Below are 14,404 nucleotides of genomic sequence, written 5' to 3' on the forward strand. Positions count from 1 at the left end.
TCACTTTCCTATTTATATGGGTCACAAACAAACAAAAAATACACTTCCTGCGCAAAATGCTTACAATGAAACGACGACGCTTTTGCAGGAGGTGTTAATCGAGTTAAAACCCACTTACAATTGATGTTTGTGTTAAAGACTGTGGACTTTTTCATGTTTGGCCCATTATAAAGGTGTTTTTTTTTGACAATGATGGGAAAAGCCCAAAGCTAACTTTAGGACACTCTTGGTCAGAAAGAAGGATCCAAGTAGCTCCGACAACTAATCAAAAATTCCGACACAAACAAACCCGTATCCGACCCGACAGCCCAACAGACAACTCGTTCTCCACGATCTCTTTCTCCAAATTCAGTTCCACCAAAAGAGAAGATCTCAGAGAGAGAAGCAGAGAGAGACTAAAGAAGATGTCGCTGAGGCCGAGCACACGAGCGGAGCTGAGGAAGAAGATATACAAGACAGGTGTCGATGCCGATGAAGCGAGGCGGAGGAGAGAGGACAATCTCGTCGAGATCAGAAAAAACAAGCGCGAGGACAGTCTTCTCAAGAAACGCCGAGAAGGGATGATGCTCCAGCAGCAGCAGCCTATCGGAGCTGGTCTCGATGCCCTCCAGAGCGCTGCCGCCGTTGAGAAACGAGTAAGTCGCTGATCTGAATCTCCAAGTTTGGTTTGGATTTATTTGATTTGATTGGTTAGCGATGGATCTTTGTTTTTATTATTGAAAGAGTTAAGACTTTTTGATTTTAATTGCCCTTCAATTAATAGATCTCAACTTTATGACAACACATCTGATCATGTAGTAAACATTAATGGATTGGATTGTTACGTTTTGTTGCCGTGGAGACAGCTGTTTGATGCTGTTTATGCTCTGTTTTGACAGTTGGAAGGTATCCCGATGATGGTACAAGGTGTTTATTCTGATGATCCTCAAGCTCAGCTTGAAGCCACTACTCAATTTAGAAAGTTGTTGTCTATAGGTAAGGAGTTTTTAGACTGTTCTCGGGGTATATGTGTGGAATAGACATATGATGGTTGTTTATCATTTGATGAGCAGAGCGCAGTCCTCCAATAGATGAAGTGATCAAAGCAGGTGTTATCCCACGTTTTGTGGAGTTTCTTGGAAGGCAAGACCATCCACAACTGCAGTTTGAGGCTGCATGGGCTTTGACCAACGTTGCGTCAGGAACATCAGATCATACTCGGGTTGTGATTGATCATGGGGCGGTACCTATCTTCGTTGAGCTTCTTAGCTCTGCTAGTGATGACGTTCGAGAGCAGGTTTGCCACTAACTAGCTCTCTCTCACTTGCTATTTTATTTATATTGTGAGAAGAATACTTCCCTCCAATTTCTGTGGCCATATTTGGTTTGTTTATTGTTTCTTTTGATCCAAAATATATACATTTTTTTGTTGATATGAAATTATAGTTAGCCAAGTGCTTCTCTGTAGTTATAGGTTTTCTTATAAACCTTTATATATATATCTATCTGTTGTAGGCGGTGTGGGCCTTGGGGAATGTTGCTGGAGACTCCCCAAACTGCAGGAATCTTGTTCTCAGCTGTGGTGCTCTTATACCCTTGCTGTCTCAGTTAAACGAAAATTCAAAGTTATCCATGCTAAGGAATGCTACATGGACCTTGTCCAACTTTTGTCGTGGGAAACCACCAACACCATTTGAAGAGGTACAACTGGAGAATCTTATGTAACTTGATTTGTCTGTACAGTCTTATATTATGGTCAAAAAATTTAGTTACATATGTTTTGTTGCACTCCTCACATTATTTGAGCATGATGTTTGATATTTATATGTTCCAGGTGAAGCCTGCCCTGCCAGTTCTTCGGCAGCTTATCTATCTAAATGATGAAGAAGTTCTCACCGATGCATGCTGGGCTCTATCCTACCTTTCAGATGGCCCTAATGATAAAATTCAGGCTGTGATCCAGGCAGGTGTCTGTCCACGACTTGTTGAGCTTCTGAGGTTAGTTCCTTTTTGTCTTGCCAATAGCTGACTTGACAACATGTTTTTTTGTTAGTTTTTCATCATCTTGTAGTTTCTCTAGTTTGCTATATTACTTGGTCTTTTCAGCAATGGTGTTGACATCTTCAACTTTGTGGTGTTTTTAATACCTTCTAGAAATTGAGTGTTGTTTCACTCCCTTGGATTCTTGTTTGTGTTCTTCTGCATACTAACTAATATATATTTCTTCAAGTCACCCATCACCTACGGTTCTCATCCCTGCACTTCGAACTGTTGGGAACATTGTAACCGGTGATGACTCTCAGACACAGGTATGATCTCTGAAGAATGTTTCTATATAATGTTTTGGTTGTTATGTTTAATATTTTGACTGCAGCTGTGTTTTTGCTTTTCAGTTTATAATTGACAGTGGTGTACTTCCACACCTTTATAATTTGCTTACGCAAAATCACAAGAAAAGTATTAAAAAAGAAGCTTGTTGGACTATCTCAAATATCACTGCTGGGAACCAAGCTCAGATAGAGGTATGAGTCTTTTTCCTGCTATAATTAGCATGTCAAGAATACAGTTGTTTGTGGAAAATAGTATGCTAATTAATATGTTCAAGCTGTGTTTACTCTTCACTAGTTTAAAAGCAAGCAAATTTAAATTGTAGTTTGCTAGTGTCATATGCCAACAATACTTGTTACCGAAAATAGTGAGAGCCATCAGAGTTCCAGAAAGAAAATTTCTAATCACTTTATATTTGTTCAAACAATAGGCTGTGGTCGGTGCTGGATTAGTACTTCCTCTTGTGCACTTGCTCCAGAACGCTGAGTTCGATATAAAGAAGGAAGCTGCATGGGCCATTTCCAATGCCACATCAGGAGGGTCTCACGAGCAGATTCAGTAAGTCATCTCTATTTCTAAGTATTTGCTAATAACCTGCTGACTTACACTTCATAGTGTTCACTCTTTACATGTTTTATAACATCATCTACTCTATCAAAATATGTTATAACAGAGTTTTTCATGCAGATATTTGGTCAACCAAGGCTGCATCAAACCTCTTTGTGATCTACTAATCTGCCCTGATCCGAGGATTGTGACAGTGTGCCTAGAAGGGCTTGAAAACATCCTCAAGATCAGTGAGGCTGACAAGGAGATGGGATTAAACGGTGGGGTGAATCTCTATGCTCAGATAATAGAAGAGGCTGATGGATTGGACAAAATCGAAAACCTTCAGTCCCATGACAACAACGAGATATATGAGAAGGCTGTTAAGATCTTGGAGAGATATTGGGCTGAAGAAGAAGATGAAGAGCAGATTCTGCCAGACGGTGTGAGCGAGAATCCACAGCAGGGCTTCAGTTTCGGGAATAACCAGACAGCTCCTCCCCCTGGTGGATTTAAGTTTGGCTAAAAAGGTATAGAATACAAATTGAAATCATGAGTTTGGGGGAACCTGAGATTCATTGTTGCTGACATTGCCAGGTTCAAGTTTGGATTTTTGAAAACGCAAAAAGGCTTTTCTGTTTGTTTCATTTACTTTCTTTTGTTGTTGTCTTTATTCGTTTGAATCATTCTCTGAGTCTGTATTTTAATATCTTTAAAACTTTGGGATAAATCTTGTCTTAGTGTGGTGACTGGTTTAGAATATGATCACACTTTGTATTTGTCACTTCTATCTTTGTTGTTATAATAAAGAAACATTATTTGATTGCAAGAGTCCTCCTCAAACGAATTGGTTAAGAAAAGCTTTAATCTCATCAATATAAGGAGGCTTGGTAGGAACGATATGGCCAAAGTCGTGGTCTATTATGGTGGAGCATCCTTCATCAAACAGCCCCGCCAAATCTGAGCTGGCTTGAGTCACAATCTGTCTGTCTTTTCCAGGCTGGCTTCCGTAAATGTGAAGCGAAAGGCACTTGATGGATCCTTGCTCTGTCTTCTCCATCAAAGGCCACGGTGTGAAGCCTGAGCACAACACGCAGAACCTGAAGTCTATTTCACCTAAGAGCTGCTCTTGTTTCCCGCATACAGCTGCAGCCATAGCTGCTCCTTGAGAGAATCCTAGAATGCCATCAAAAGGCCCTTTCTCTGCAAAAGCTTTCTTCAAGTATGTCGATGATTTGTCAAACCCTTCGGTTTGGTAATAATTGTTCCTAGTTTCCACAATGCTATTAATCCCTTCTGTTCGAGCTTCGTCTATGGGCTCCCAAATAAACTCCTCATCCTCATACCTTTCACTCAAACCATCGCTTTAGTAAGGCCACCGTCTTCATCGGATAATAATTCAGGGATTATTCAGTTGACTTAATAGAAGATTTTTATCGGACCATCTTCAATATAGAGAAGATGCCGATTCATCTAAATCTCCATTAGAAGTCAGCCGAAATCGATCCAACATCACATCATCTTTTCTATTTAGGAAACTCTACTCGGAAGCCTATTCTTTGGCTCCATACTATTTAAAGAGTAGAGATTGACTCCTTTAAAAAAGAGTAAGTGCTAATCCGAGGGGAAGAGAAAAGACTCTACAAAAGCTAACGGGATTTGGATATTAGTTGCGAAAGGAGAGTATTAGCACTAACTTCCATCTATGTCGAAGAACAGTTGAGACAACCATAAAGCTTTGCTTCGAATAAGATCGCGTACACAACAAAATCGCCACCGCGAAAAAACAAATCCGCTAACCGGAAGAGTAAATCGATCAAGAGATCGAATAATATGGTACACTGATAACAAAAAACAACAAAAAGGGTGGCGACCGGCGGCAAAAAGCACACCGGCCACCGGAACGTTTTTTAGTTTTATACTTCTAGAGAGAAGTTGGAGCGATGATAAAATACAACAATACCATAAAATATTTGTTAAGCTATGGAATCTGAATATAAAATCAGTATCCACTTAAACCGGAATCTGAATATAAAATCAGTATCCAATTAAACCGAATTGCTTTTGTAATTTAAGTATCAAACACCTTTGAAAGATCTTGAGATTACATGCCCATCAAACTTGTTAATGTCATGAGACACTGAAAGCAAAAGACATATCTAAACTAAAACAGAGAGAGATACAACTTCAACTGATCTTCTTTCAAGCTCTAGAAACTCAAATGCTGTTTTATGCCATTGCATTGCATTCATCAGTTTTGTCCCTTCTTCTTCTGTTTTGTCTCAGCGACAAGAGGCTTGATCACGAGTTTTGGCTTTGTGCTGACTAGCCTATGTGGGAGCACTGAAACAGCAGCTACATAGAATCCATTTGGTATTCTAGAGAGAGGTAGGAGTTCCACCAGAACGCATAACTGCACATTTTTTTTCACACCAATCTTTCAGAATTTGATAAACGGTGTATAGCATAACAAGGTTTTGAGTTCTTGTCTATATTTGTAAGTTACCTCTGGAGATTTGAGATCCACAGCTGAGTCAGGTACAATGGCTTTCACTCCGGCCGCAACAGTTTCAAAGCATTTATTGCGGTCCAGTAAAGGACATTGTTCTAGAACCTCTGATGCTTTCTGAATCTTTCCTTTTGTCTCCTCCACACCTCTTCGGCTATACGCAGCTGCAAACTGTATATGGTGGTACATGGTTCAGAAACCACTGCCATGAAATCTAAAAAAAAAATCAAGTTGATTATGCAGACAACATGTATTTTTTGTTTTGGATATCTTACCTTCACAGGTTTGGATAGTGTGTTTTGTTTATCATCAACAAACCGCTGGACAAGCTTTGATACTGTTTCCTGAAGTTCTTTCTCTGTCAAAGCACATGTAGCTTGAACAGGGAATATCCGATGGCACCATCTGCGTAATTCAAATCATAAAGTACTAGTTTCGTTATGAGAACTTTCACATCAAATGAATCTGAAAAGACTGTGTGATCAATAGTTCCTAGCAGAGTGAGATGACATGGCCAGACGATTCTAAGAAGAGTGAAAAAGCCTAATATGCAAGAGAAACCACAGACTGATGATACTTGAAATAATGATTCTAGACCAAATCAGAACTCTATAAGCAAGATTACCTAAAGGTAGAGTTAGATGATCCTAAAGTAGAGTGGTAACACCATAAACTTCAATCAGATGACCGTTCACTAACTAACATGTCACAAGATTCGTTTATGCATGTGAAATAATAAGAAGACTTACACAGGTGCCTTCAGAGCTCCAGATTCCATAGACTGGAAGATTCTCGACACGATATCTGTAGTATCCGTAGAGTTTCCAACAGGGAAAGTGAAAAGAAGCAAGCCACTCTTTGTCAGCTTAACCAATGACATGAGAGACTTATGCTCTTCACTGACACTTTCTTTGGCCGATTTGAGATCCTCAACATTTGGATTTTCACCTGAATAACCGCACCATAAGTTACGAAAAAAAAAGAAAAGACAAACCAGTGAATATGCTCTTCAAAAAGTTACCTGTTCCTTGCAAGCCAGTCTTCACTTCGTCTTCTCCTGTCCCTTGTGCACAAAGTTTTTGTCTTTTAGATGCATCAGAAGAGTTCAAAACTTCAGCTTTCTCCTCACCTATAGGCAACAGCACCTTTCCAAGGATGGACATGACCTCTTTGGTAGCACTCTTCTCCCTTTCTGATAAACATTACACAACTTTCTTAAGTCTTACTTCATAGGGACACTTGTATATCTCAATTCAACATAGATTCAATAAGCTCACAACACACAAGACCATTGAGGGAACAAGTAATCAACACAGAAAAGAGGGAAAGAATCATTAACTGATGCCACAGGTGACGAGGAAGCCGGAATGAGAATGATGAAGCAGAGAAGAAGGAGCTGTGTAGTCGAAGCGAGGGATGCTTATGATGCTCGCGTGTTGCTCCCACGGCGCCAATGTTTCAGCTTCCTCTTCTCTTTCTCTCTTTTCACCAACAGGCTCCTCCTCCTCGATTGCTCTTCCAACATCCTTCACCACTTCTTCTTCTGCAGCAGCCATTGTTGCTCTCTCTCTATGAGCGGCGGAGAATCTTATCCCAAAAGGACGGAACTTCGAATCGATTTCTCTACCCACTTCACTCTATTCTACCCTAGTTCCCTGTGTTTTGGTCTGAAGAAGAAACCGAAACTCAAAGCCTTGACCTTTTAGCAGTTTGATGATAATGATGAGTCGGCTGAAACGCGCTGTTAAGAAAACGCACCTTTAAACTGCTAAAACTCTCTCCCTCCACCATTGGATTACAGCTGTTTAAAAAGTGCGATTGCGTTTGATTAAAAAAAAAAAGAAAAAAGTGCGATTGGCGTTTTAAACCACTTTAAAACCCTGAAACGCGACTTTTCATTAAGACAACAACACCTCAAAGCAGCTAAAACCCTGAAGTCTTAAGAGGTCCGAATCGATCTACTCAAGGCTCTGTGTCCGTGGGAAAAAAAAAGGGAGAGAGATGCAAGTACTTGCGCGGAATCTAGTTCGGAGAGTCTCAAGAAGCCAGGTATGCTCTCTCAGTTCATACTTTCTCGATGGTAGTTGTCTTCTTTGTTTGGTCTCCTTTGGTAATTGATCTTCAGGGACCAGAAAGTTTCATCCTTCAAATGGGAATAATTAACTTCTTACAAAATTTACAGAAAGCCTGAGACTTTATTGTGTTTCAATCTCTGTGTGTGTCCTGAGACTTTACACTACAAGTTCAAAAGTATATACAATTGATTTAGGCTAAGAAACATTTTGTTTATGAAAAGATGTTTCAGGACCACAAAGTTTCATAATTTGAATGAGGATAGTTGAATTTGTATAAAATTTTACATAAATCCTGAGACTTGTTCCATCTCTGTGTGCTATGTTCTTTTATCTTACACTACATGTTCAAAAAGTATAGACATTTGCTTTAGGCTAAGAGACTTTTTGTTTATGAAATGATGTTTCTTCAGGTCATCAGTCGCTATGCATATTCAACTCAACGGGTCAGAGACATTGGTCAGCCAACTCCAGCATCTCATCCTCATGTATTTCTACTACTTTGACTATCTTCTCTACTCTATCTTGCAAAATGTTTTTATAATGCTCTGATGGTTCCATCTTTGGTATCAGTTAATGGCGGAAGGAGAGCTCACACCAGGAATGAGAATAGAGGAATACATTGGTCGAAGGAAGAAACTTGCTGAGCTTCTTCCTCAGAACAGCTTAGCCATCATATCTTCTGCCCCCGTGAAGATGATGACAGACGTTGTTCCGTATACGTTCAGACAAGAGGCTGATTATCTGTACCTAACTGGCTGCCAACAACCAGGTGGTGTGGCTGTTTTAAGCGATGAACACGGTTTATGCATGTTCATGCCGGAAACAACTCCCAATGTATGGTTAACTATGAATTTCGTTATACAGAGTAATTATGATTTTCTGTTTGGGGATTTATAAGAGTTGGTTTGTGGTTTTAGGACATTGCTTGGCAAGGAGAAGTAGCTGGAGTCGATGCAGCGTCTGAAGTCTTCAAGGCAGAACAAGCATATCCGATGAGTAAATTACCAGAGGTAATTAAATATTTAAGTGGCAGCTCTTGGTAAAATGTTTATTGTTTTATTTATACGTTCTTGAATGTACAGATTCTTTCAGGCATGATAAGAAAATCTTCAAAGGTGTTTCACAATGATCAAACGGCCTCGCAAACGTACACAAAGTTGGATGAGTTTAAAAATTCAGCATCTCTTGGCAAAGTGAAGTCTCTTTCAAGTTTAACCCATGAGCTGAGGTTAATTAAATCACCTGCAGAGCTCAAATTGATGAGAGAGTCTGCATCTATTGCCTGCCAGGTACTCCTTTGTGACAAAAAAAGTATTTGTTATGCTACTGCTCACAAACTTTCTTGTTACAAATGAGATGCTAGAGTATACACTTGAGACAATAGCTATTTAGTAAGTGAGTGTATGTGGTGATTTGGATCTTTTTTTTATTCTCAGGGTCTTCTGAAAACAATGCTACATTCAAAAGGGTGTCCTGATGAAGGCATCTTGGCGGCCAAAGTTGAGTATGAGTGTCGTATAAGAGGTGCTCAGCGAATGGCGTAAGTCTCCTCAACATGTCTTATCTACTCCATGATTAAATAAGTATAATCCTTTTTCTTCTTTTCTTAATGAGAAGAATATTTTCATTTTCCTTTATTCCTTAGATTCAATTCTGTAGTTGGTGGCGGTTCTAATGCCAGTGTGATCCACTATTCACGAAATGATCAGCGAGTAAGTTTGAAGAAATTATATTCAATTTTGCTAATATAGAGATGTGTTTGGAGCCTAACATCTATAAATAAATCTGTGCAGATAAAAGATGGTGATCTTGTCTTGTTGGACATGGGTTGTGAGTTACATGGTTATCTTAGTGATCTTACTAGGACATGGCCACCTTGCGGAAAATTCAGTTCTCTTCAGGTTTTGATTTGTCCTCTTTCCTCAAAGACTATTATGTTAACCTTTTATTTTATTGAAGCTCAAAACATTGATGATACTTGTGTGTTTTTGTTACAGGAAGAGCTATATGATCTTATACTACAGACAAACAAAGAGTCCATAAAGCTATGCAAGCCTGGTACAACCATCCGCCAACTAAACACATACTCGGTAAATATAAACTTATCTTCAACTTTGCACTCATCATCAGCCTTAAACTTAAAGAGCTTTATTTGCCAACAAAATGATGTTTCAACTCACATGATGCTTTGTGGTTTTGCAGGCCGATATGTTGTGCAATGGACTGATGAAGATGGGCATCTTGAAGAATCGTAGACTGTATGGACATCTGAATCCAACCTCCATAGGTATCCAATATTAAATCAACTAAGTTTGTTTGACGTTTTAATGAGAACATCCTTGTTTAATTGTCTGGTAATGTGATGTATAAACGTTATCATGTAACAAAGTTCTCTTTTTGATGGATTAAAAAAAGGTCACTACCTTGGGATGGATGTGCATGATTCTTCTTCTGTAGGATATGACCGCCCTCTGGAACCTGGTTCTGTAAGTAAAAAGCTAAACTCTATCGAGTCTTAGTTCTGTAAGAAAATGGTCTGGCTTATAACATTGTCACCTTGTTAACTTCCCCTTCTGCTTTAATAAACTATCCATCAAACGAACTGGTTTTTGGTATTTGCGAGATACGACTTTTTATATCAGAATCTTAATGATGGTTTGTTTGGACAGGTGATCACGATTGAGCCAGGAGTCTACATTCCATCATCATTCAACTGCCCTGAAAGGTATTAACAATGCTCTCTTCAACCTCTATTTGCAATAAGAGATTGTGTGTTTTGTTGGAATATTAAACTGCAAATCAACCGCAGGACATGACATGGTCAATCCGACAAAAAAAACATATGGTTAATTGCTTATAAATTTCTTGATAAATTTGCAGATTCCAAGGGATAGGGATAAGGATTGAGGATGACGTTCTGATCACTGAGACAGGCTACGAGGTTCTAACAGGGTCAATGCCTAAGGAGATCAAACATATAGAGACACTATTGAACAACCATTGCCATGAAAACGCTGCGCAGAGCTTCGCCAGTTTCTCTTCCTAATTTTAAAGGTTACAGTGGATCTGTTACTTGAAAAAATATATATTTGAGATGTTATGCATAATGATAAAAGCTGAATTAATAATAAGGAAGATTTGATTGGACCAAGTTTATAATGAAACAGTAGCAAGGCATCAAGTTTCAAGAGAGTAAGGTGACAAATCACAATCAATAAGTTAGAAGTTGGAACTCTTGTAGTTGTACTTATGTGAACTTCAGTCTTTGCTATAGTTCTAAAGATAGTTGTGAAAAGAAAAAAAGAAATCACAATAATATTAGTCTTGATCCTTGATAAGTCAGTGAAATAGATGTTTATTCAATTCGATTTATGCCAAAAAAAAATAATTGAGGAGGACACGACGGTTACTGGTTAGCAGGTGAGGAGAAAGGGAGATGATAGGCCCTGCATTTACACTCACGGGGCCATGCATGCACCATCTATCATATACTAACAAGTAAAAAAAATAATTGTTCATTATTGTGGGATTATGATTGCTATAATCACCCATAGACCTGCCCAACTATGCCCATCAATGCTTTCTACATGCACAGCATACTACACAATCTATATATAACAAGGTTAAGTCGCCTCTTACCACAATACACAACTTCAGCTTTGAGGTAAAGCTTAAACTAAAAAAAACATAACAGAGATGGGTTTGGTCACAGAGGAGGTGAGAGCTAAGGCAGAGATGTACACCGGAGATGAGATATGCAGAGAGAAGACAAAATGTTTCCTCGAGGAAATATCTATGCCTAATGGCTTACTACCATTGAAGGACATTGAAGAGGTTGGGTATGACAGAGAGTCAGGTGTCGTGTGGCTGAAGCAGAAACAGAGCATCACCCACAAGTTTGAAAAGATCGATAAGCTTGTCTCCTACGGAACCGAGGTCACTGCCGTGGTCCAGACCGGCAAGATCAAGAAGCTCACTGGAGTCAAGGCCAAGGAGCTTCTTATCTGGGTCTCTATCAGTGATATCTATACAGATGACAAAGAGAAGATCACTTTCAAGTCACCAACCACACTGTCTAGGACTTTCCCTGTCTCAGCTTTTGTAGTCCCAGAGGAAGTGGAACCTGCCAAGGAAGAAGCTCTCAAGGAGAAGAGCAGTGAAGCCGCCGAGGTCAAGGAGGCTGTTGCAGTCAAGGAGGCCTAATCAAGCTCTCACTGCTTCTACAGTTAAAAGAGACCAAAATCTATTGAAGTGTACTTCAACAATGTAAAGAGTATTGAGAGTTGGTGTTCTTACTGCTCTTACTCATGTATTCCCTACCACTCGTTTCTGCTTGTTTTTCATGTAATAAGATGTCAACATCATCCTGCTTGACAAAAATACCGTAATTATCTATAAACTACATTGAAGTCGGTTCTGTATGTGACTTCAAGAACACTGGAAACATATTAGCAAGCTAAAGTGAAAGCTACATCGAGATCTTTTGAAAATGTTTTACAACCTCAAGAAGTATCTTAAACAGGGTAAGTCGAAAATGATAATACATGTAAGAAGACATAATATAATAAATCTCTTTCTTAATCCCTTACAAAATAGTATATTGAGAAAACGAATCAGTCAAAAAAAACATGGTGTGGCTTATGGCGAATCTTCTTTTGTACACTGTCTTTGCTCTCACTATGACCTTTTCTTCTTTTCAGACAAGGGTGAAGGCAGATTGTACTGTGGATTGGAACCGTGATGCGATTGTCTGTGAGGCAAACTGCTGAAACTGTTTCTTTGCATCTGCCAACAGAGAAAAAAAGTGTGAATAGCGATTAAGAACCTAATGATCTATATAGTCCTGGACTATACTGGAATGGATCTTACCTTTCTTGCACTTTGTGAAACCGATGATATTAGCCACGTTGAGGGACAAGCAAACACCGACAACAAGCAGATAGTCGGCCTGAAACCTTATCAGTGAAAATATCCCAAGGACTAACCACGCGGCTGCCTGGGGAAAGGACAAACAAAAAAACAAGATTCAGGTCCGGTAAAAGACAGCAATAATTTATTCACAAGTTTGTAATTGCTGACTCTAGACACTGAACCCATTGCTACCACCATCTCATGTCTCATTATCACTCTCTATAGGTTGCTTGTAATGCAACCGAGCCTATAGGGTTTTAAGCTTACCAAGTATTAATCAATCTGACACTTAGTCAATGCAGGATCATAGGATATACTGATGCAATTTCAACATGCACAATAACAATGGCCAACTTTAAACCTACCAGTTTACTTTCTCCCTAATCTGCCTATTATGCAATGTGTTCTGCCTGTGATTTGACTAAACTTTCAAGTGCATTGTAAACAGGTTTAAGTGATAAGCATACGCTACAAACTGTAGTCTTAGATAGGAACTACTCACTGCAAGGTAAAGCGTCCACCAGAAAAGCCACGAGTCTTTCTTGTTCATCCGAGCCAAGGACTGATACAGACAAACGAACGAAATAAATAAGTATTCCAAAAAGTCTGAGGAAAGTAAAAACTACACAGATGTCTAGAGAAATGAACCTGACAGCCTATTGAATAAAGTAAAAACATGAAGCAAAAAAAGGAGAGGGCTAACCTCCTGGTCAAGAGACTCAAACTTCCACACACTTTCACCCAAGTCATTGATCTCGTTCCACCACCTGAGACCAACCAGTATACGCCCACTCACATTCTTAACCACCCAGAAGTCAAGTGCCGCAAGAAGAACAGTCACCACAAAGATTATAACAAAGCTGTTGAAGAAGAGAGCCGAGAGGATGTAAAACGCCAACGCAGCACCCTGCCCCCAAAAACAAAACTTGTTAACCACCATTCTCCACCTCACTTATATAAAAACGTCTAAAGACTTAATACTCAGGCAGGCTCATACCTTGAAGAGAACATGGAAGAGACACGTCTTCGGGTTCGCATAGTTTTCAACTGGTGGCTGCATTGAAAGAAATGTAAGTAAGAACGTGAACGATTCGCGATCAAAATGAGTCTTAACCTAGCATGTCTATCTAGCTCAAGCCTTCCCACTTCTAATGTCTATACACACATTCTCCTAAATTTCTCGGAGACGAATGCGAATAGCACAGATCTAACACAATCACGTCCAGATCGAACAGCTAACTGAAGTTAATGAAGAATCTGATAAAGCAATCGAGCTCAGAAATTAAACATTCACCTGGTTAGGATCCATCTTTCCAAGTATCCAAATGGATCAACCCGACGCCGAACAGCAGAATAACGACACACTTTTCCGATATGGAATGCACGGATCTTCCCTCCGACAAAGACAGAATTTTCCGACAAAATTGTTTCTTCTGTATCAGATCGTCAAACTCTTGCGCGTGTTTTCTTTAACTCTAATCCATAGGCCCAAGCGAGTGTCCTTTATGGGCATTAGGCCCAAGTGAGTGTCCGTTATAGCCCATTAGGGTTGACCAGAAAACATGAAATAAAGTGGAGATTATTGGTTCTATAGTTGATTTAGATATTTTGATTGGGTTTAGAAATACTTGATAAATCAATTGATTTTAAAATCAAATAAGCAAGATTTCAGAATCTGTGATACAAAATTTATAATCAAATAAAAAGATTATCAAATGGATTTGCAATAAAACTTATTAGTAAAGGATCAACGTTTTAAGATTTGCAATAAAACTTATCGACTAAGCAAATTATAACAATTTTCCTAAAACTTCAGAAATAATCGATACTAGGTGATTTTACCATGCTCATGCACGGGTACAAATATTTATAAATTAAATATATTACAATAGTTGATTGTTATTTAATTTTAATTTTGAATTAATTTATAATTTGTATGCATAATTTATACTAATAATATTATATTATTTTAGTCAGACATATGATTTTAAATAAGTTATCATTTAGGTATATTAGATTGCATCAATCAATTTCTCTAAATTCAACTAATATTTTT

General features: G+C 38.9%; 5 protein-coding genes across 5 annotated transcripts; 3 read left to right on the forward strand and 2 right to left on the reverse strand.

The window, feature by feature from the left end:
- Window positions 1-350: 350 nt before the first annotated feature.
- Window positions 351-3,676, forward strand: LOC108820513 (importin subunit alpha-4-like). Its single transcript, XM_018593463.2, has 9 exons — window positions 351-635; window positions 879-975; window positions 1,053-1,276; window positions 1,495-1,680; window positions 1,814-1,977; window positions 2,210-2,288; window positions 2,373-2,501; window positions 2,738-2,865; window positions 2,995-3,676. Exons 1-9 carry the CDS (start codon window positions 405-407, stop codon window positions 3,377-3,379), a joined length of 1,623 nt encoding a protein of 540 aa, XP_018448965.1. The 5' UTR covers window positions 351-404; the 3' UTR covers window positions 3,380-3,676.
- Window positions 3,677-4,901: 1,225 nt separating this feature from the next.
- Window positions 4,902-7,062, reverse strand: LOC108820673 (uncharacterized). The gene is made up of 6 exons (XM_018593673.2): window positions 6,702-7,062; window positions 6,384-6,554; window positions 6,112-6,310; window positions 5,638-5,767; window positions 5,360-5,533; window positions 4,902-5,266 (listed from the first exon to the last, which is right to left on the reverse strand). Exons 1-6 carry the CDS (start codon window positions 6,916-6,918, stop codon window positions 5,105-5,107), a joined length of 1,053 nt encoding a protein of 350 aa, XP_018449175.1. The 5' UTR covers window positions 6,919-7,062; the 3' UTR covers window positions 4,902-5,104.
- Window positions 7,063-7,256: 194 nt separating this feature from the next.
- On the forward strand, window positions 7,257-10,709 carry LOC108820519 (intermediate cleaving peptidase 55, mitochondrial-like). Its single transcript, XM_056997878.1, has 13 exons — window positions 7,257-7,411; window positions 7,848-7,922; window positions 8,008-8,271; window positions 8,355-8,447; window positions 8,520-8,726; window positions 8,874-8,977; window positions 9,083-9,149; window positions 9,231-9,338; window positions 9,435-9,527; window positions 9,640-9,724; window positions 9,853-9,923; window positions 10,107-10,162; window positions 10,318-10,709. Exons 1-13 carry the CDS (start codon window positions 7,364-7,366, stop codon window positions 10,481-10,483), a joined length of 1,437 nt encoding a protein of 478 aa, XP_056853858.1. The 5' UTR covers window positions 7,257-7,363; the 3' UTR covers window positions 10,484-10,709.
- Window positions 10,710-11,075: 366 nt separating this feature from the next.
- On the forward strand, window positions 11,076-11,858 carry LOC108822674 (uncharacterized). The gene has a single exon (XM_018595814.2). It carries the CDS (start codon window positions 11,134-11,136, stop codon window positions 11,638-11,640), a length of 507 nt encoding a protein of 168 aa, XP_018451316.2. The 5' UTR covers window positions 11,076-11,133; the 3' UTR covers window positions 11,641-11,858.
- Window positions 11,859-11,885: 27 nt separating this feature from the next.
- Window positions 11,886-13,820, reverse strand: LOC108822673 (Golgi apparatus membrane protein-like protein ECHIDNA). The gene is made up of 6 exons (XM_018595813.2): window positions 13,643-13,820; window positions 13,346-13,402; window positions 13,052-13,255; window positions 12,851-12,910; window positions 12,307-12,433; window positions 11,886-12,222 (listed from the first exon to the last, which is right to left on the reverse strand). Exons 1-6 carry the CDS (start codon window positions 13,655-13,657, stop codon window positions 12,134-12,136), a joined length of 552 nt encoding a protein of 183 aa, XP_018451315.1. The 5' UTR covers window positions 13,658-13,820; the 3' UTR covers window positions 11,886-12,133.
- Between the last annotated feature and the right edge of the window lie 584 nt (window positions 13,821-14,404).

This window comes from Raphanus sativus, unplaced genomic scaffold, assembly GCF_000801105.2.
Source record: "Raphanus sativus cultivar WK10039 unplaced genomic scaffold, ASM80110v3 Scaffold0853, whole genome shotgun sequence".
Lineage (NCBI taxonomy): Eukaryota > Viridiplantae > Streptophyta > Magnoliopsida > Brassicales > Brassicaceae > Raphanus > Raphanus sativus.